At 42.0% G+C, this 22,772-nt stretch overlaps 1 protein-coding gene across 2 annotated transcripts in view; it reads left to right on the forward strand.

Annotated features, from left to right (window-relative positions):
- EIF2B3 (eukaryotic translation initiation factor 2B subunit gamma) overlaps positions 1–22,772 on the forward strand; it is an 80,646-nt gene that overhangs the window by 32,947 nt on the left and 24,927 nt on the right. For both annotated transcript variants that reach the window (XM_035121471.2, XM_035121470.2), the window contains exons 6-8: positions 3,790–3,879; positions 18,840–18,970; positions 19,325–19,515. In XM_035121471.2, the coding sequence (XP_034977362.1) occupies positions 3,790–3,879; positions 18,840–18,970; positions 19,325–19,515 (412 nt within the window). The remainder of the gene's footprint in view (positions 1–3,789; positions 3,880–18,839; positions 18,971–19,324; positions 19,516–22,772) is intronic.

Genomic DNA, 22,772 nt, shown 5'->3' on the forward strand with positions numbered 1-22,772 from the left:
CAAACCTATCCATTCTGAAGGAAATCAGCCCTGAGTGCTCACTGGAAGGACAGATCCTGAAGCTGAGGCTCCAATACTTTGGCTACCTCATGAGAAGAGAAGACTCCCTGGAAAAGACCCTGATGCTGGGGAAGATTGAGGGCACAAGGAGAAAGGGATGACAGAGGACGAGATGGTTGGACAGTGTTCTCGAAGCTACCAACATGAGTCTGACCAAACTGCGGGAGACAGTGGAAGACAGGAGTGCCTGGCGTGCTCTGGTCCATGGGGTCACGAAGAGTGGGACACAACTAGACGACTGAACAACAAGAGGGATATCTCTCCCACTATCCCTCAGTGAAATTAACAGAAATGGTTTTAGTCTTTAAAACACACACTTGCACCTTAAGACTAAAGCCCCCTCTGTCCCCCTCACCATCCCTACAATTATAAAAGGCAAAGGTGCTGCTTTTGTCTCATGCCTCTATGGAAGGAAGAATTTAGTGCTCTCATGAGAGGCTGTCTCAGACAGAGATATGTGACGATACTGAATGTTAATTAAATCTAGGGCCCTTGTTGCTTTGAAAGTTGAGTTTCCATGTTTTATGGGAATCTAATCTTTATCAGTCAGTTTTGTAGGTGCTCTAGTTTCACTGTGTCGGGTCAGAGGAGGGAAACTGATAATTTAGGGAGTAATTAAGAGGCCTGAATATTATTCTATTAATATTTATTTTTTTCTATTCTGATGTGTTTAGTTCTAGATTTAGCCTCAAACTCTGAGGATCCATACTTGTTTGAACTCCATGGGGCAATATTCCTTTAATCCTGCCTAGATTTGTTTTAACACGGAAGGTTGTCGTATTTGCCAGGAATAGAATTGCAGTGCTTCAGGGTTTGTACTTCCATAAATTCTTTCATGACTTTAATTTGTATTTGATTGTTGGCAGGGTTGCAGGATTTGTATGATCTGATTGACTGACTGGGTAATTTTTTTAATTAAATATAGTTTGAACTCCCTTAAAACATGCTGCATTTGCTTATAAAGGAGTTTGAAATGAGTTTTGAAGTATCTTCCCCGCACTTGGTCATCTTTAAGTAGTTGAGCAAGCAGTTAACATTTATGACTCCATTTTAATAAATGTGTTGGAGGTCTTTAACGCAAACAAAATGTGCTATTCAGGCTAATTAAATCAATACTACCATGTAGGAACTTGCAGTTTCTGGAATTGCTCTCTTAAAGCTCAGATATAAACAAAAACCTCGTTATTTTTGTGGTGTACTACCCTGAATGAGGGAGGTGTTTCCTGCTTTATGCTGTTAGTGGAATGCATATGGGATTTTTTTGTTGTAGAAATGTGACCCGCAGCTGCATTGGATTTGAGCAGAGCTGTGTGGGGTGGCAACATATGAGAATTCCAAATTCTCCAGCACATTGTCTCCAGTTTACAAGAGGAAAGAAGAAGTTTCATTTCCAACCATTTCTTCAGTGTCTGTAGTTGCCACACTTGGCTGAAACATTTAATTCAACCAATGAATTAAATAGGAAGGATACTACAGGTATTGACCCAGAAATCAGTTATAAATTATCCCAGATTCTCTGAGCAGAAGATAATAAAAAGCCAACATTTTGGCTACAATCCAAAGTTCCTTGTGTACTCAATGAAGTCTCCTATCCCATGTCAAAGCAACATACAGGGTGCGATCTACCATTGAAGTGAATGAGTAACCTTGCTTCTGGGAACCTTCAGTAAGTATAAAAGTCACACTAACAACATATGTCTACTCAAAAGCAGGTCCCACCCTGTTCAGTTTGATTTACTCAGAAGTAAATTTGTGTAAGTTTGCACTCTAAAGGTGCAATCCTTTGTACATTTACCTGGGACTATGGATTGTATCCTACAAAATCATTACGTGAGCACGTTGGCTTCTGTTTGTGCAGTGGAACTACCCTACCCTTTCCTGCCTTGTGTGCCCCCTGCACTCCCTAAAATCTCATCTGGAGGTTTTGCCAAACTTTTGGAGCCGATTGGGTTGGGTGTAGCAAGACACGTGGAAGGGAGAAGAAAATTATTCTTCTAACACAATGACTTTGTTGGATCTACCCTAGACCTTACGGAAGTGGGACTTTTGGGTAGACATACATAGGACCAGTGCTTTTTTCTGGGGGGATGCAGGGGGGTGCATACCCCTAAACATTTGGTGAATCTTTGTACTTTTTGTCCATTTACTGTATTTCCTTTTCCTGATTTGAATGATGAAATGATGGTTTTCTTGAGTCAAAATGAGAGTACCCCTAAACATTTTTTTAGAAAAAAGCACTGCATAGGACTGTGCTATAAATAGTAGAGTCCTTTCCCATGGATGTACTAAGTAGAATTGCCGAGAGAGCAAAACTGGAACCATCATCCTGCCTCATTCAAGATGCACTGATTCTATATTCTGCTTTGACCATCATGTTTAGATTCTGACCCTGATTTTGTTGCTTCATTGGGTAAGCCTGGTTTCAGAAGTCAGTGTCAAACTGTATGATTCTAGTTTCTTTACAGTACATGTTTCCTTTTACATGCAGAAGACAGGACTGAACATCAAGCACTATGTCTATGTAGTATTTTACTTTTGCTTTGATTGAGTTATCTGTGTTAAAAACATTTGCATGTCAAGCACAATTTAAAGTGATGATGCAGGTTATTAGCAAAACAAAAAACAAAAAATCCCTAGGTTTCATGTTTGTCCTCTGCATGTCATGATCTCTTGTCCATGTTGTGTGCACACTCAAGACCACCATACACACTGGCCAGACTTGTGCCCCCAGGAGGTCACTTTGGTGCTGTTAATGCAGTGCTTTGACTTCACTTCCAGGGGTGCACTCCATTGTCTTTCAAGACAGATGGATGCCACCAACACCAACATTTGTAGTACCGTCTCTTAAAAAGAAACAAACCCTGATTTAAAATGTATTCATATGGAGGAAATTCCATATAGTATATGAGAAAATGATTGTTTCTATAGAAATAACAAGCAAAGTGATGTTAGTATACCTAACTTGAAATCTTGCTACAGTTCATATTAACATGGTTTCTGCATTTAATAAAAAATAAAGAAAATATATGCAAAACACCCGTGAAGAATACCCATTGTATTAGAGGTAAAACAACAACAAACAACAACAACCAAATCAAATAGTCTTGTGGCATCTTCAAAGACTTTTGGATTTATTGTGGGTGGCGCTGTGATCTAAACCACTGAGCATAGGGCTTGCCAATTGGAAGGTCAGTGGTTCAAATCCCCGCAACGGGCTGAGCTCCCATTGTTCGGTCCCAGCTCCTGCCCACCTAGCATTTCGAAAGCGTGTCAAGTGCAAGTAGATAAATAGGTACCACTCCGGTGGGATGGTAAACGGCATTTCACCAGAAGTGGCTTAATCATGCTGGCCACATGACCCGGAAGCTGTCTAAGGACAAACGCCAGTTCCCTCGGCCAGTAAAGCGAGATGAGCGCCACAACCCCAGAGTCATCCACGACTGGACTTAACGGTCAGGGGTCCCTTTACCTTTATGCCTTTGCTGGAGCCTACAGCACTTATGGAATAAGGTCAATGGCAAACTGGATCAACAGGTGTATGTTTGTATGACACACAGTCAAGTTATGGAAGCCATCAACATTCACCTCCCTACTAATTCTACAGCAAGGGTTTGGGAACACAGATGTCTCTTGTAAAGTTTTACCATGTAGTGATTTTAAAGTGGAGCTCTTAAAATGGCTGTGGAATGCAGAGCTGAATAACTTCACTCTCTTTCATTCCCTTTCCAGGCATTCTAAAATGCACATTAGGACAGGACTGATGGATGCTCATCTGTACTGCTTGAAGAAATGTGTGGTAGACTTCCTTGTAGAGAACAGGTAAGGAAAGAGGTCTAGAGTCTAAATCACTTGTGCATTTTAAAGTGTTTTAATAATCACATTATAAATTATGTGGAATGCTTCCTAAACTCCTCTCCTCTTAAAAAAACAAACAAAACCCCACAACAAACAATAACAAACCCTTAAGCTTTTCCTGTTCTAGCAGCTGCTGTATTTTCTACCCAACCTCTATTCCTTAGGTTAATCTCTTCCATTGCCTATGCCAACCCTGTAGTGACAATGTCAGATACAAATGCCCCTTTATGCCACACAATCCCCAAATCTGCTTTGGAGGGTTGGAATGGTGGGGAGCTCAGAACAGTTTTAGGAGGCACATTGGGGGAGGAAAGGGAGAGAATGATTTGCTTAGTGATATGTTGATTACAATCCTGTCTGTATATCAGCCCTGCACACTATTAGTGGAAGAAAGCACTTCTGGTCAGACACTGTGTTCAGCAATCTTGCTTTTAGCCCTCACCTGATGAAAAATCAACTGGGCTCTGGTGAACGAGAGAAGCCAGAAGCTTCCTCCCAGGACCAGAACTACAAAGGTGGAGGGATGATTCCAGTCCCAAAGATGGGGGGAAGGTTGCAATTTGCTTTAGCTTCATACTTGCTCGATGCCAGCAAAGAGCTAAAACAAGCCTTTGCCCTCCCCATTGGCTCATTTTTGTGCCTGTGCCTCAGGTGGATGGAACTCCAGCTGCATGGCAGGTGCAGAGAAGGCCTGCAGAAGTCCGCAGCCCCTTTCCATTTCTGAACTGCAGGAGAACCGCAGAGGTGCTTCTGTTTGTCCTTGACCTTCTGCTGTGTTTCAGAGATGCAGCTGGTGTCAGGGCTGCTTCTTAGTGATGGCTATATTCTTTTAACCATTAAGTTTTTAACCAGGGGCGTAGCCAGGATCAAAACTAGGGGGGGGCAAGCCATGGTCGTTCAGGGGCGGGGCCCCAAGTGGGAACGTGGGCGGGGCTACAGGGCCAGCTGGCCTGATGATATCGTGGCGGCGGCAGCGGCAGCGGCCACCTTGTGCTTCTGGGGCTGGCAGCATCGGCGGCTACCCTGCTTGGCTGGAGAGGACGGGAGGGTCGGGCAGGCGAGAGGGGGTGACAGGGCGGGCGAGGGCAAGGCAAGGCACGGCCACAGACACGACGGCTCCAAGGCGTTGCTGCATATCAGCATAATATTTCAACCATGTTGTGGGTTCAAGCCCCACCTTAGGAAAAAATTCCTGCATTGCAGGGGGTTGGACTAAATGACCCTTGTGGTCCCTTCCGACTACAATTCTATGATTCTATTGATATATAGCCATAGTATATGCATCATTCTGCTTTCTTGAATTGTCCTACTCCTAGGCATAGCAGCCAACTCCTAGAGGCCTAGGTGCATCTCCCCCCCCCCAATTACTGGTAAATACAGTGGTACCTCGGGTTACGAACGCGATCCGTTCCGGGTCGCAGTTCATAACCCGAAAAGTTCGTAACCCGAAAAGGGCCCGAACCGCCGCTTTGCGCATGCGCAAAGCGCTATTTCAGTTATTTTTGCGCTTTGCGCATGCGCAAAGGCGTGCGGCGCTTCTGCGCACGCGCGCACGGCGAAAATACTTCCGGGTTTGCGAAGTTCGTAACCCGGGTTGTTCGTAACCCAAGGTGTTCGCAACCCGAGGTACGACTGTACTGTATTTTAAAGAGTCACCCCCCATGTTGATGGGCTTTCTATGTGGGGCTTTTCTGCCCCCCCCCCGTATTTTATTAAGGATGGAAGAGGGAAGGAAGGAAGAAATAGAGAGAGGGATAACTCATATTTGTGGTTGCCTCTGGGTGATGCTGTGATGCTGGAACTCTGCAGTAAGAGGACGGGAGGGTCGGGCAGGCGAGAGGGGGTGGCAGGGCGGACGAGGGCGAGGGAAGGCACGGCCGCAGTCACGACAGCTCCAAGGTGTTGCTGCATATCAGCATAATATTTCAACCATGTCGTGGGTTCAAGCCCCACCTTGGGAAAAAGATCCTGCATTGCAGGGGGTTGGACTAGATGACCCTTGTGGTCCCTTCCGACTACAATTCCATGATTCTATTGATATATTACCATAGCATATGCATCAATCTGCTTTCTTGAATTGTCCTAGGCATAGCAGCCAACTCCTAGAGGCCTAGGTGCCGCCCCCCCCCAATTACTGGTAAATACTGTATTTTAAAGAGTCACCCCCCCATGTTGATGGGCTTTCTATGTGGGGCTTATCTGCCCCCCCCCTTATTTTATTAAGGACGGAAGAGGGAGGGAAGGAAGGAAGAAATAGAGAGAGGGATAACTCACATTTGTGGGTGCCTCTGGGTGACGCTGTGATGCTGGAACTCTGCAGCAAGAGGAAGATACTGGTACGCCTGTACAGGAGCCTTGCAAGCAGCTTTCTCTCTGCTTGATTTACAGCAGGCACGTCCAACAGGTAGATTGTGATCTACCAGTAGATCACTGGATGTCTGTGGTAGATCACTGCTAGATCACTGGCACCCCTAAAAAAAGCTCACCCCAAATTTTCCTCCTCCCTAAAAAAAGCTGAACTATGACCTGAAGCCCTAAACAAAAATGGGCCTCCCTTCCTCCTAAAAGAAGCTCAACAAGTTTGACCTAAACTCAAAAAAACAGGGCTTCCCTTCCCATGTTTTTAACTGAGTTTTCCTGAAACATTGGTAGAGATTGCATAGTTGCAGACACAACTGCAAGGCATTGTACTGAATCACTATAAAGACGACAGCAACAACAAGAAATGACATTGATCATATTGACAGAAGGTTCACTGGCCACCAAGTCTATCCAAAATTAGTTGACCACTGGTGCCATGTGTGATATCAGTCCAATAGGGAAGGCTCATTGGTTTTAACTCATAAGTTAACACAGGACTTCTGCTTGCTGAACATACCAAATGAGAAGGAAGTTTGTTCAGTATAAATGCTTGACAGTTAACTGTATCTGACAAGACCAAAGCAAGCTGTTTAGACACTTAAATTAAATCCAAACCCTCAAATGTGTATTTTTTTATGACTGATAACTTCCCACCCAAAAGCAGTAGCAATAGAAGATGGGATATACCACACTGAACCAATAATCTTGATGGTTTCTTAGAGAAACCTAATATGTGCCTGCTTTCTCTTAATTCACATCTATTGGGGCTTCCTTGTTAACAAAATTAACATATTCCCATTTCTTTTGTGTGTATCTTCTGTGTGTATATTGTTTTGTGCATCTGCAAATCCCACCCCATCCTGGATAACCTTGCACATCTTTGATACATCCTGTATTCTTTAACTTGTTGTGTTTCTTCTATGAAACTGAGACCACCCACTGAGAGGAAGCAAAACAACCTTTTATGGAAGAAGAGAGCAATCCTGGTTAGAACAGTCCTTGTAGCAAAAAGTCAGCGCATTTGCCTTAAAATCAGGAGCAGCCCATAGTTGAGCCCAAGGACCCTTGCTTTTATTACCACTTGCTGTAGTCGTTACCGTAAATGAGATAGCTTGTGTACTTCAGTGTCTCTCATCACCTTGGAAGCCAAATGTCTGGATTTAGGAAACTTCAGGAATGCAACTCTGTTTTTTAATTTTTTTAAAAAGCTGGTGTGAGTGGGATAGAAAGAAAATCAGTAAAAATTGCTAAGTGATACAGCAGAGATAATAGTTTACTAAACCTTAACTTGTTCCTGAAAAAGCCAGCCAAGGAAGAGAGATCAGCTTCAAAAATACATATACATGCAGGATGTTCCCTTCAGTACAATGCACTTGAATGGTAAAAGGACAGGGGCAGTACTGTATTCAACTACCCACATCTCATCAGTGCAAGGATTTCCTCTTGCACAACAGGACTTTTCCTTCCGCTGTGCATACCCTGCACTCTCCACAAATCTGCTCCAAATTGTTGCAAGAGCCCCTAAAACAGGTTTTTTTTTGCGGGGTGGAGAGAGAGAGAGAGAGAGAGAATGTTCCGTTGTGCCTTTGTGCTTTTGAATATTCTATAGCCATTTGTGAGAAAGGCAGACTTTGCATTCTGTAGTGACCTCCAGATTAGGCTGCTGTAATATGCTGTATGTGGAACTGTCCTTGAAAAACGTTTGGAAGCTTCAGTTTTTGCAGAATACTGCATGTAGAATGCTGACAGAAGCTCGGCGCTCTGATTTTATCATGTGGGTTCTATGTGATTTTCTGGGTTCAATTCAAGGTGCTGATCTTAAATGCAGCTTGGAACCTGTGTGCTTTGGAAACTGTCTTACTCAAAATGTTCCTCCCTGCACATACTGAGTGTCATATGGGGCTTTGATTCAGATCCCTCAACCTTGGGAGGTGAAGCTGGTGTTAGCTGTGAGTAGGGCCTTTCGTGTTGTGCCACCTACCCTATAGAATCTCTTGCTGTGCAAGATCCATCGGGACCCCTTACTCTATTGATTAGTATGATACGCTAAAACGTGGCTTTAAAAAATGCATTTGGTTAATGTTTTAAGTTTTACTGGGTCAGTTTTGCTTACTTTTGTGCTTCTGGAATTTATTAAACTTGTTCTTAATGTATTAATCTGAATGCTTATAGGGATACTTTTAGGGATTATTTTTGTGTCCATTTTAATTTTGTTCTTAATACTGTTCGTAAGCCCCATTGAATCTCTTTGGTGAAAAAGGCAAGATAGAAAATTATGAAATGAATAAATTTCTGGTTCTAGTCCTCATGACTCCCAGCAGAACAGGACCGGGGGGGTGTGGATATCATCTATAGCAGGAAGTTCCACACCTTCCTATATCACCAGTTGCCATATATCTAGATTCAGCCTGCGTTGGTTGGTTTTCATTCATTATTACAGTTAACCTCTCCCACCACCTGCCTCCAAGTAGCTGGATACAGTTCTTCTCCATTTTATCCTCCCAGTAACCCTGTAAGGTAAGCTAGACCAGTGGTTCCCAACAGGTGGTCCGGGGACCCCCAGGGGTCCGCGAGCTATGCCAGAGGGGTCCGCAAGATGCTATTAGAATAAAAAATATATTAAATATATTTCGTATGATAACAGATTTTTTGTTTTGGCCGCTTCCTGCATGAGCAGAGTCTAGCGCAAAACTAGAATTAGATAGAGGCAGTAGTTCTGCTGTATGCCGTTAGGTGGCGCTTTACAAACACTACTGTTTTGCAAAGCGGCAGCACGCGCATTCTACTAACGCTCACCTCCCCAAGATGCTTTGCGCACGTCAGCTTCATTTGTGCGCTACTGCGCAGGTACCCTGTCTTCTCCATTACCCTCCCTCCTCCCTGGCGCGCGCTGCCTCTTTGCAAAACAGTAGTGTTTGTAAACAAAGCGTTGTTTTTCGCGGAAGCTACAGTTCGCGTAGTTAAAAATGGACCGTTGGTTAAAAAGTGGTTCGTTAAAACGACAAAGGCCTACAGATGAAGAGGAAGAACTGTAAAAAACGTATAAATATAAAATATAAAAAGACTCTTAATTTGGCTCACTTTTTAATTTTAGGATTAGGAATTAATGGGGGTCCTTGTCACAATAGCGGCTCGATGAGGGGTCCTCGAGAAATTTTTGTTGGGAACCCCTGAGCTAGACCAATAGATAGAGACTGGCCTAAGGTTCGAGCCCATTATACCACGCTGGCACTCATCTACTCCACAGCTAAGGTAGGCAATTATTTAGTAAAATGAACCTTTGAGCCTGATTCTGAGGGGGAAAGGCATGCATTGACTGAACAAGGAGAGCAAAATAGAATCAGGCACCTGTCACAAAAGGATGATTTGAGGAGGCCTCTGCACAACTTCCTCTTTAGTAACCTACCTTCTTATATATATTCTTAAATAAACCAAACTAGAATTTAAAACAGATGGATTAGTTTTGTCTTATTTTGTCAAACTTTTTATTTTTTGCCCTTAGTGAGATTCAACAGCTATGCGTGTAGCAGTTCACTGAGTAACGTGGTTACTGTACTCTGCTAAAAAGCTCATTACATTCCAGCTGAAGCTGTTGGCTGGCTTGTATTCAGACTAGCTAAATTGTCACCTTTAGTACTTCTAAAAAACAGGAATTTAAAAAACAACTATAAATCGTTGAAAACCCCTGCGTTTTGATAATCTACTTCCTTTGTAGCTCCTCTTCCTCCTCCTTCAGCCAGCCCTCCAGACCTGCCTTTCTCTGGAAAAGTGTTCCAGAAAAGATCACTTCTCCAACCTCAACTACAGTTTGAAATTCTTCTCGCGAGGGAAAAGTTGAAATGTGTCCTGTACCTCCTATGAAGAATACTGAGATTACCAGGGGGTGGGAAGCTCTGCTTCAGTGGATGAGGGTATATTTTGTCCGTACGCTTCTGCTTGATTTGCTTTGTGGTTTGTTGTACACAGAGGCCCCTGCAGGTTTACATTAAGATGCTGCCCAGACTAAACCAGCCCATAGCTTTGCTTTCCCTTCTCAATGCCTTTTTATCATTCACACTGTCACCTGTGTTTCCTGGCAAGGCCTACAGACTGTGAGGGAGGTCTGGCAGAGCCAAACTCCTGGCTTAATGCATACTTTCTCTCTCTCTTTCTCTCTCTTCTCACATGCCGAAAAGATGCCTGCAAAACAGAGCTTGCTCTGTGGACACCTAATAGAGAACACGTCAGCCGTGTGGCTGGAATGTATTTTTTTTTGCCCTGTAAAAATCAGGTTGTATAATGAATACTTTCCTTGTGATTAAAATGCATAAAGAAACAAATTTGTTCAGAAGAAACTGAGCAAATTGCAATATTCCTAGTAATCAAAATGCAAACAAAATGTATTTCCTAATAAGTTATAATGTGGAATGTGAAGGTGGTTGTCATTTTTCCTTCCTACCTATGAGGAGACCACTGCTTCACACTTCCCTACATTTTAAACAGTACCATTTATTTTATCTCAATAACTCTTAAATCTGAAGAGGTACAGAGTTGGGGGTGGCACTGCAGTAGGGGTGGGCAGAGTATCTGAAAGGGAATGAAACTTCAAGGGCACTGAAGTCACCACCTCTTCCATAGGAAGCTTTTTCTCTGCTCAGTGCTACTTACTGTAGATTTCTTTGGTGCCTATGTTTCCTAACTGGTCTCCGTTGTATTTCTAGCTTTCAGATGTCCATACTGTCAGATTTTAACAGTCTTTGTAATTGTCATTTCAGTGTGTTGTAGGTATGTGAGTATTTTGAATCATAGAACTGTATGTGAATCCTTTGATTTCTTGATATATTAAAATATGAGCAACCCCATCCAGAAGAGGCTGTTCGTCCCAGACCTGGGAACTAACTGCAAACAGCACCTCCATCTTACCTGGATTTAGCTTCAGTTTTTTTGGTCCACATGCTGCTTATTACTGCCTCTAAGCACAGATTCAATATCTGGACTTCATCTCCTGACACTGATGGAACAGAGAGAGAACTGGATGTCATCAACATAGTGATGGCACCTCAATTCAGATCCTCTAAGGACTCCACCATATAGCTGTTAAATAGCTTGGGCAACAAGATCAAATCCTGTTGGGCAACCACAGAAGAACTTTCATGGAACCAAACAGACGTCATCCAGTGTTATGCTCTAGAATTGCTTTCAGAGATAAGAGCAGAACCACCATGAAACAGTGCTCCCAACTTCCAAATTCTGCAAGTGGTCTAGGAGGATACCATGGTCAATGGTATCAAAAGCTGCTGAAAGGTCAAGGAGAATCAACAAGGTCACACACACCCTGTCTCTCTCCCGACAAAAGTCAACCAAAGCAACTGAGTCAGTTTCAGGCCTGTAGAGGTCTGTACCTGTTCCATGTTATAAAATTCAATGGCATAGAACTGTCAGGCTGCATGGAGACCCTGAAGTCATCAAACTGACCTGTGTCCTTGGACTTAAGCTTTAGTCACTAGTAATATAACAGGTACACAACAGTAGATGAACATATCATTTTGTAACCACAGCCATGTGACACTTTCAATGGCAATATAAGCACTGCATGAGGGAAATAATAGATTTTACCCAGTGCTTCTACAGTAGACATATACTGTGGAATTGCCATGCTTTCTTTGCTGTTTTTATTAAACATTGTACCACCATCCATCATTGTCATCCTGTATTTTCTTTGAGGTCCTTCCATCTATTCTCAGACTACAGAGTGACTTTTTTTCAGTAGAACAGAAAAGTAGTGCAATCTTCACACTTGTGGATGCCATTTTTTTCCAGGAGATCAAACAGGAGCTGTGAGCATGGAAAGACATGAGGCAAAACGATGTACACACAGTCCAGGCCAAAAATTGTATGCATGTTTATCTTCCCTACTGTTGTATATAACGCACATCTGCTAGCACTGCATTCTTAGCATGTCTCTGAAATTCCTAAGTTTTAAAGACATGAATCAGTAAAGAAGGTTAAAAAAAGAAGCTAATAATGGCTTCTTCCATTGTGCTCACTAAAGCCATATTGTGGGAAATCAACCCAAACCCTGTCTTTTAAGGAGTGTTAAGTCTGAGGCAGGTGGTATTAACTGGGGGCAGCATTAACTCTTTTGAAATCTCTTTTCCCTTTCCTTGAAGAGACATGTTTGGTGTGTATATATGGTAGGGGCTGTTTGCCCGCCTCCTGCATTGACAGTTTAATTTGGTCCAAGATATAAATATCATTTCCCTAATCCCCCTGTTCTTGGCATTATTTTGTCTTTTTTCTTCAAAGCGAGTTGACTTTCCCCCCCTTTAAAGCAGTGGGGATTGAGGGGGGAGGGGAATTGTGACTGGTTGCTCTAGTTTGGAGAATTAGGGGGGGGGGCGGAATCTCCAAGTAACTGTTGTTTCATTATTTGTATTCACATGGAAATTTTTAATCTCCATCAAAGGATCAGGAGAAAATAATGTTGAGATCCAACAAGAGTGCGCCTGGTTTACACAGCATTTTTAAACGTTATTTGGCTTTATCCCTTAGAACGATGAGAACCATAAACTATGTACCAACAGGTTCATAATTAACTTTTCTCTTTCTTCTGTCCTCTTTACTTTTTTGTCCCCCCTCCCTCTGCCCCCCCTTACATCTTTCTTATTTTTTTGAATCTGCAAAACTCATCAGGACTGAATTGGCGGGATTAATACTTAATTGACAAGCATCTGTTGGTTAGAAACCCATACAGTCATACCTCATGTTACATCTGCTTCAGGATGCGTCTTTTCGGGATATGGACGCACCAAACCCGGAAGTCCCGGAATGGGTTATTTCTGGGTTTTGTGCGTGTGGATCAGCAGAAGCGCTAAATCACGCTTTGCGCATGTGCAGAAGCGCCAAATTACATCACGCGCCTGCACAGGCGCAGCGCTTCAGGATGCGGCCTTTTCAGGTTGCGAATGGCCTCCGAAATGGATCCCGTTCAGAACCAGAGGTACCACTGTACTGCTATAAGTGTAACACTGGTTTATTCCTATTAAGATCAATATGAATTTCCTGGTCATACTAGAGGTAGGAGACCTAGCCAAATCTCTGCTTAAATTCTAGCCAGATATTACCAGGTGGTGGTGTAAAAGACATACCAGAGCAATATCAAGTCACAGCTCTCTAGAAGTGTCAGGTGAACTTCCCATAGGAGGTGCAGCTGGCTTGAGAGGTGAAGGCAAAGCAGTGCAGATATTAATAGTAGAAAGATACTAAAAAGTGGGAGGGAGGCAACAGAGAAACTGAGCCAAGAACCAAAGAGCTCTTTTCGAAAGCTCCAGGGAAGTAACTTTATAATTGTTTAGGCTTAATCCCTCAATATGTTAAGAAACCCTACCTACAGTCTCAACAAACCTTCAAATGAAGCAATCAGTCAGGGGGACCCTGAAATTAAAGGAACAATTCTGTTCTGTTGCTTTGGTCTTTGTAACTACTATTATACCTGAGAAAATAAGTGATGGGGTTGCTCTTCTTAATGAGGAGGGCAACACTCACACCCTGCAAGCAGTGCTAAAGAAAGGATAGCAGATTTCACAGGTGGAGGCTGGCAACAATAAAAGATTTCACACTTCATCACAGATCAGTATTTAAAAAACACACAAGGCGCTATTAAAATGCTAATACTCATTAATACTGTTTTATGGTGTTTAACTTTAAACATAGAAAATAAAAATGAATGACAGCCAGTGAAATGGGAGTGACACTTGTAGTAAAACCATCTCAAGCAAGCAAGAAACAGTACAAGGAAGCAATGGCTGTGTCCATCCCTGCCGGGGGTCAGGCCAAAGAGCACAATTTTGAAGACTGGGAGGTAGAGAAGACCATCCAAGAATTATCTGTATGACATGATTTTTGAGTAGTTGGTTTTGTTGCTTTTTGGCATGATAGTGGGCCAGATTTTATTACCAACAGCGTTGTCAAATATTTTTCAGGATTTAGGGTGTGTTTTGCTAAACGCCAGTTCTTGGGATCCTGTTCTGCAGAGGCGGGAATCTTGCTCTGCATGAAGGACTTTTTATAAATATATTGTAAGCTGTAGGCCTGTGGCTAATTTTACATATTTTATTTGGAATGGAAATTTCATCCCTTCCATGAAAACATTCATGAAGCTTCCTGTGTGATGAAGTATAGATGTTCATTTGGTGGACATGTGTGCATTACCCTTGTCCTAAAAATATTAGCCCTCAAAATAAAAAGCCAACTCCAGAATTGTTTTAGATTTGTCTTAGAAATCAACAGATTTTGCATGCAGTTTGTTTTTCTTATTCAGTTAACCTTTTGCATAAGACTTTGTCCGTGGCAATAAGGCCAAACCCCACATTTTTCAAATGAGATTTTTATGCTGCTGAGGAGTCCTGTTCCAGCCATCGGCGTGTAAGTTGCCTGCCTCTGTTCTGCTTCACTATATTCCCCCTCCTGCAGAGTTCTGCAGGCTTCAGCTGCCATGACTGCAAGTTTTCACCAACTTGTGGCTGAATGATTTTCTGTATGTGGATCATACAGTACAATTCAATCACTTGGAGGCTTTTGGGAAAGCTATAGGATCCAGAAAATATCTGGGTTTTATCAGTTTACCTCTTCTTATGCACCATCTGCAGAGAGTGATGAGAATTGTTAGAGGACTGCTATTTCCTTCAAGGAGCTACAGTTATCAGAGCTCACAGCATCTTCAACTAACTACAGTTCCCAAGATGTTTGAAGGGGATCCATGACTGTTTTAAGTGGTGTGATGCTGCTTTAAATGTATAGTGCAGATAGCACCTTTGTTATAATCTGAACAGACAGCTGCTGCTTCTGTCTTACCTGAAGAATCAAGGTGGGCCACTTTGGTTCTTCCCATCCTCCTTCTGATTGGCCTCTGTTAGTGTTAATCCTCCTGCCTTTCCCATCCTTCTTGCTCCAGCTCCATATTAATTTGCCACATTGGCTGGCAGACTTACATGTAAGATTCTCACGCCGTCACTAGTGTTGGCAAAAGCCTTAAAGAAAATTCCAAAGGCTTTATTGCTCACTGCCTTTCTGCTAATAAAACAATACCTTCCAAAAGCATTAGGCCCTGGGACAATCCACAATAAGCCCTGCTTAAGTAGCACCGAATGACCAGCATTCACATGTGATTATTTTTCCCCTACAAAAAATGTGGTAATAAGGAAGCAGGTTGATAGTGCCAAGCTAGAGATAATGCTGTTTATCACATACACCCCTATATTTTTTTAAGGGCAATATAATGCTAGGTAGAAGCATCCTGCGACAAGTGTTTGTCAAGCCAGGAATGCAGTGATCACAACCAAGCACAGCTTTGTCATCTTCCTATTTCCATCTCTTTAATGCCCTGCTGGGCAACATTGCATCAGACAATGTTGGCCTCTGCCAAACGCAGCAATTTTATATGTAATGGATCCCATAAATGCTCTGGTCAGCCTCTGAGAGAAACACAGGACTGTCAGTTTTGGACAGCATAAAACCCAAGCAGGAAATCATTGCTGAATGGCACAGCTGCATGTAAACATTTTAAGCTAGTAAACTGCCTATCTGCATACCCACATGCATGGCAGAAGGTAAGGCAGTGGGAGACGAACCATGGTGCACTCAGATTGTAAACAGCAGGGAGATATGCTGTGATTCAAGAATGAAGAGTTATTCATTAGTTCTTGATTATAGCCACTTTAAGCTCTGTGATTATTTCAGACATTAAGGACAGATTGCAAAATACAATACACAGAGGAGGGTAAAATTATGACAAAATAATATAATTATGTTTAGATACTTCAGATTGCTCCACAAGCAGTGCCTAAAATTTTATAGGGTACAATTATGAAACTTTGGTTGAAAACCTCAGTGGTACCAATGCCAGGAAAATGCTGTGTTTAATCTTTACAGTAGGTCTGGGGATGAAAGCTGAAATATCCCATGGAAGTCAGAGATGGAAAAAATCAACTCTGGCTTCAAACCTAATCCAACTCCTCTATGTCTCAAGGCCATTTTGCATATTACTTTTCAAACATCATCTCTGAGTAGGAAAAAATGTGTGTCCTGTAATATACCGGTATGATGGGTGGCTTGTACACATCAGGAAGCAAATACCACCATGGCTTCCTGATGTATGAACCTGAGATGTTCGCATCCCTCACATTTCACTTCATATATTACACTATACACGTTTTCCAACACTACAAACAATTTCCATGTTTGAGAAACTGTCATACATATGGTACTATGAGAAGACCAACTACCACAGGATTGTTCTTAGTACATATGCTGCATCTTTTAAGAATCCATTCAACATGTGAAATAACTCACTCTCCATGATTTATTTCTATGATCTTCATCTTTGCTTATGTGCCAACCTAGAAGCAATGCCTTTTTTCCTCCCAAAGGAAAGAACCATGTGTGGTCCAAGAGCTTGCAATTTTAAACAAGCAGAGTTAGCCTCTTATCCTCATTTTGTGAGGCAAATAGGTCAGCACTGCTGGAACATACAAGGAGGCAGCAAATCAGTCCCAGGTGTCCTAGTTACAAACATAGAGGCGAAATCTAGAATGCCACAAAAATTGTTTTAATCCTTTCACCACTAAATTGTTTGTCTAAAACCATGATAAGATTATAAAAAGGAACACCTGCTGAGTGAAAGCTGCTTGGTACCAACAATATTTTCAGAACATAACTATTTGGATTCTAATTTTACCCAATGGTTTAATGGCTAATGGCTAATGGTTTTATGTTGTGAATGTGGAGTGGGACAGGGCTTTTAGTGCTTGTGCCTCTCAGAGCATCTCTGGAACTTTCTAAAGCAGGAGTGGCTAATCTGTGTTCCTCCAGATATTATTGGACTGCAGCTCCCATCATGGTCATGCTGGCTGGGGCTGAGGACAGTTGCAGCCCAAGAACAACTGGTCAGAACCACAGTTTAGCCAGGCCTTTCATGCATTTGTCCCAAGGGGTAAAGTGGTACCTTCCTCAGTTCTTTTCTGATCATTGCAACATAACAGAGAACTTTATCTGAGAGTCCTCTATGAACTCAGTGATTTTACTCATTTTTCTTTCAATTTCTTAGTATTTTCAGGTAATTGGTTTAGACTCCATTTGTATTCTGCAAAAATTGTTTTAATTTTTTTTTTACTACCAGCCCAACACCTGTGACACAGTAGGTCACAGTACCTCAGATGTGGAAGCAATACGCCCACACTGAACAGGCAAGGTATTTGCTTGATATGTCTGGTTGGGGAGCACAAGATTGAGCACTGTGGCTAAGGAAATCTATCATTTTAGAATATATGCTTTTGGTAAAGGCCTCCTCTGCTGAATTGGTGGAGGGACTTTCCAGGGAAGCAGTATAAACAGTCTCTGTTCTGGCACCTTCCAACCCTGCTTCCAACCCCACTGTCCAATTGTCTTCTGATGAGTAAGACCTCTTGCCTGAGACTGAACATGCCACCAAGAAGACTTCCAAGCACTCACAGGAGACAAAGCTCTTTGCCCCTTCCGCATACTTGATTTTTATTTGCATTAAATTGAGTTTCTTGTGCATAGCTTTGAATATCATTGTAGTTAAGCAGTATATAAAGTGTTCAAATAAATAAATAGATTTCTGATGGACAGAAGCAGCCACAGTAACACGTTGGCAAAGGCATTGCGATTGCCAAGTCTCCCATCTCTGCTTCGGCTTCTCCTACTCTAGCTGCGGTATTGTAAGTACTTGGGTTTCAGTCCCAAGACCTGCTGATCTGATCCAGTTATTTACCATTCGCCCAGTTGTGAGGCTACACAGAGACCTCAAAGAAGAAAAGCAACTTGCTTATCTTACCCCTGGTGCTCTTCAAGTGGTCATCTGTATAGTATAAGAACATAAGAGGAGCCCTGCTAGAGCAGAACAAAGGCCCGTCTAGTCCAGCATTCTGTTCTCACTGTGACCAACCTCATGCCTATGGGAAGCCCACAAGCAGAACCTGAGGGCAAGAGCACCCTCCCCACTTGCCATTCGCAGCAACTGGTATTCAAAGACCTACTGCCTCTGAGGGACTAGTGGCCATTGGTGGCCTTATCCTCTGTGAATTTGTCTAATCCTCTTTTAAAGCCATCCATCCAAGTTATAGTTGGCCAAGTATACTGTGGTTAACCCACTCTCCTTCCCTGCTCCCGGTGTGTCTTCTTTGTTGGTTGGTATAAGGAGGCTGGGTGGAAGGTAATGGGCATTAGAGTGTTCTTTTCCAAATCTAGTTCTCTCTGTCTCAGGAGAAGGGACAGGACCACCAGCTCACTGGCTTGTGTCATCTTTCCGTATTATTTATAAAGAATCTAATATGTGCTCGGTGCTGTACAGAAGTCAAAACCAAAGTGCATGTCTACTTGCTCACAGTTTAAAGCTCGAGAAGGTTCTGCAAATGCTCTGCTCGGGTTTCCAATCCAATGGCATGAATGCAAAGATAACCAGTTGAATATCAATTCTAGATTAGCAACCTGTTTTTCCCCCAAGTGTTTCCAGATTTAATATCTGTACTGTATGTTGTTGTTGTTGTTGTTTTAACTTCCCCTAGGTCATTTACATCAATCCGAAGTGAGCTGATTCCATACTTGGTTAGGAAACAGTTTTCATCTCCTGCACCATTGCAAGAGGGACAAAACAACAAAGAGCATAACCAAAGGAAAAAGGACCAGAAACCACTAGGTTAGTTCAAAAAGGAGTATGTATGTATGTATGTATGTATGTATGTATGTATGTGTGTGTGTGTGTATGTATGTATGTATGTATTTAGATAGCTTATATACTGCTTAATTAAAGACAACCCCACCTACTTCAGCTGAACCACACAGATCAATTGATGGGGGGGACTGAATATCCTGTATATGTGTGCATGTATGTGAGAGCCACATCCACTTTCGTTCACTCACTAATGGCATTTTTACAGCACACAAAAATATGCATGTGTAAATGTGCTGTATGCTTTCTCAAGTAATGGTTTCAAAATATTATGCAATGTTCACTCAAATCTCATTTTTATGGCTTTTGCATATTGTACAGACATCTATAGCTTCTTGAAGGAGGATAGCCTGTTTGAATTGGGCACAGACAACCTTTGTTGGAACAATAGGAGAGGAGATATGAAGGAAGCATTCCATGAAGGGAAAGTTCGTTGTTATGTTCACATAATGAAAGATGGGCTGTGCTACCGAGTAAACACTCTTGGGCTTTACATCGAAGCTAACAGACAGGTAAAACAAAAACAAACCACATCTGCATGTTTATCTGTCTACTGGGACAATTTTGAGATGTTGCATGACTTGTGGAAGATGGTGTGTACATGTTTGCAACAGTCCAATATAGACTGTGATCATAAATGTCCTGTGATCATAAATAGACAAACTTAGGGAATTCATTTTTTACTTTGTTCTTTTGTCGGACACCCTGTGCTATCTGTTGGAAATCTAAACTGTATGGGTCAATTTATTTATTTATTTATTTATTTGATTTGATTTGATTTGTAGCTCACCCTTCGTCTGTAGGTCTCAGGGCAGTTTGCAATATAATATTACAATATAAAAAACACAAAATACAGAATAAAATTTCCAATACTATGTGTAGCTGTGGCAAAAATGCTGCAGGATTTTGTTGATTGGTAAGGTGGGAAGTTTCTGCATCTTGGCTGCATCACTTAGAGGAAGGAGACTGAGTGGCCAAAGACTACTCACACTTTTAAGGGATACCATTGCATTCTCCGGATTGCCACCATTTTGAGGGCATTTAGGTTTGTACAATCAAAATAGATTAAAGTGCTCTGGCACAACAGATCCACTTAAAAAAACAACACACAGAGAGAGTTTTTGCGGTTAGGAAAGTGACAGGGAAATGCATCCTAAAGTGTGGGATATGGATGGATTGGTAGGAAGACCATCTTGAATTCTCGTTGCCATGTAATTTCTCTGCAAACAAAACTGCACAAATGCTCAATAAAGAGCAGGTATAGCATTACATCTATGTAAATTTTGTAGAAAGAACTCAGGATAAATGCTTGATAAACAGGTAATCTGGAGGAGCCCCAGGCATTGGTCAGTAAGCTGTTCTGCCATTTGAGAGGAATGGGACGTGCTGTGGCATAGCTGGGATGGCAGCCAAAGGGCATCATCTTATGGCAGGGGCAAGAGAGAGAGAGAGAGCACTGCTGCTACCATTGCTAATTTTGAGCAGTATGGCTAAGGGGACCACTACTTGCTGTCAGCCTGTGTAAGAAGCCACAAAGTTGAATTCATCCAGAAACCGTGTGGGTTGCCTCTAACACACACATCCCGCCGCTGCAGCCCCCGCCGCTGCCTTTAAGATATCTAAACAGTTGAAGCATTTGGGGTCAGGACTGAAAATGTGTTTGCACCTGGGTGGTAATCCCAACTAATGTGCAAATCTTCACAGGGGTCTCGATGGTCAGAGAAGATTTTCCTTGAATGTTTAACTTTCCAAGATGGTAACATTATTAAGGAAACTATGCCGAGGGAAAACATCACAGCAAAAGTCAATGAGGAGTCCTTAAAAGGGAGTGTTGTTTCTAACATTCTGATTTTGTTTTTTCATTTTTTGGTTCGAGGTGCTCCTTTTTAAAAATCTGTATTTGTTTGATCTGCACACGTACCCCGCCCCACTTTTTCTGCTTTAATTTTTGGAGTTGCATTCAGAATTCATTCACTCATTTGTTTGTGAGCATATTTAGCCCACTGGTACAATAAAAATTATGCCAAATTCAGCATTTTTTTCCAGAAAGCAGAGTCTTTACCTGCAGCGTTATTCTCTTAAGCCTGCTTCACATATTACTGCTTTCTTTGCACCCTTTGTGTGCATGTTGCATAGTTAGGTTTGGAGTGGCTACATGTCTACCTGTTCCATCACATTGGGGGGGGGGGAGAAGATTAGCTTCTGCTTCACCATACATAAGCCACACCATTAAGGAGATGTGCACACAGTATATTCTTTTTTTATCAGTAACTTGCAAAACAGCTGTTAATGCTTCAGCAGCAGAAACAGAACAGCAGTTTACCTCCCTGCCCTTGCAGTCAGGAAATGTTTTACTTGTTTTCAGTTGACCTCTTAAGTTTGCCGCTGCCTTTGTGTGGGCAGGTGGCAGCAGGAGGGAGTAGCTCCGAGAACAGGAAGTAGGTTTCTTCAGAAAAACGAAAAGCTAAGCTAAACCTCCTCTTGACCCTGGCACTCCCTGCATATCTCCTTTTTCTATGTATAGCTGCTGTCTCTGTCCACTTTTTATGCTAATATATGGCCTCCGATATTTTAACTGAGGATTGTGCCTTGAATATGCACATTATGTATCTTACTCGCTCCTCTGAAGACGTGACTATTGTGGAATAAAACATTTTCCTATTCTTTCATGCATTTATTGAAGCACCTGGAATTTACTACAGTCAGCATTAGTTTGACCTGGTAGAGATCATGCTCTTCTATCTACCCTTATGTCTTAAATCTTATTCTTGCTACACGCCTCCCCTATACCAGAAGCCTTCAAACATACCTTGAGAACTCATATATTCCAGATGGCCTGTCTTTAACAGTCTTTGCCACTTCTTTTTTTACAATGCTGGATTCTTACAATTTTTGAGTCTTCCAATGTTTCTTAAAGTATATCATCTCATTGTTTCCTGCCTCATGAGATTTCTCCCCTGAAAGGTAGCCTATAGGTACTTTAAATAATAAATACATAAATACATAATAAATATATTCTGGCTCCTCTCTCCTCATCTCTTAAGTCTTCAAGGTAGCTAAATATGTCCAGCGATATGCACAAGGTCTTTAGCCCTTACGCAGGCAAAACAGGCCTTCAACTTGGAACAAAAAGTGACCTAACAACTGCCTGATCCTGAGCTAGCCCAAAATTGTAATTGGGGAGGAGGGGCCTTTGTCTCTTCTTCATGCCTGGTCCTTGCCTTCTATATAGCAGCAATTGAGTTTTCCTACTCAACTTCTGATGTGTAAATCTAGGTAGCAGAACTAGCATAGGGGGAAAATTGTTGGGTTGTTTGGAATGTTTATTTCTTAGGTGCATAGCTGATAGTTGCCTCTTAGTTATTTTCATTTTCTCAATAGGCAACAGGAAGGAATGGTGTCCTTTTAGTTGACAATTTTTGCATTATTTAACTGGGGTACACATTTTAAAGCTTCACAAAGCTCTTGCACCTTTTCTTCTACAGATGGGCAGGAAAGGAGCTTGTGATGGAACAGTTTTGAGCAAGGAAACGGCTGGAAGGGAAAGAGTTCAGCAGTGCTTGCAAAAATGTGTATATTAGTAAAAACTGCATACAAAAAGAGGTTTATTAGGAGAAATTCACACTAAAATGCTGAAGAAATTTTGTGAGGATTGACAAAAAAGATGCAGAGAACTGACTTTCAGATTGGAAAAATGAGAAACTGAGAGAACTAAAATTGATGGTGCCCCAATATTTCCCCGACACATCCATTCCTAGCTCTAGGTCAT

The sequence above is a fragment of the Zootoca vivipara genome, chromosome 7 (assembly GCF_963506605.1).
Source record: "Zootoca vivipara chromosome 7, rZooViv1.1, whole genome shotgun sequence".
Lineage (NCBI taxonomy): Eukaryota > Metazoa > Chordata > Lepidosauria > Squamata > Lacertidae > Zootoca > Zootoca vivipara.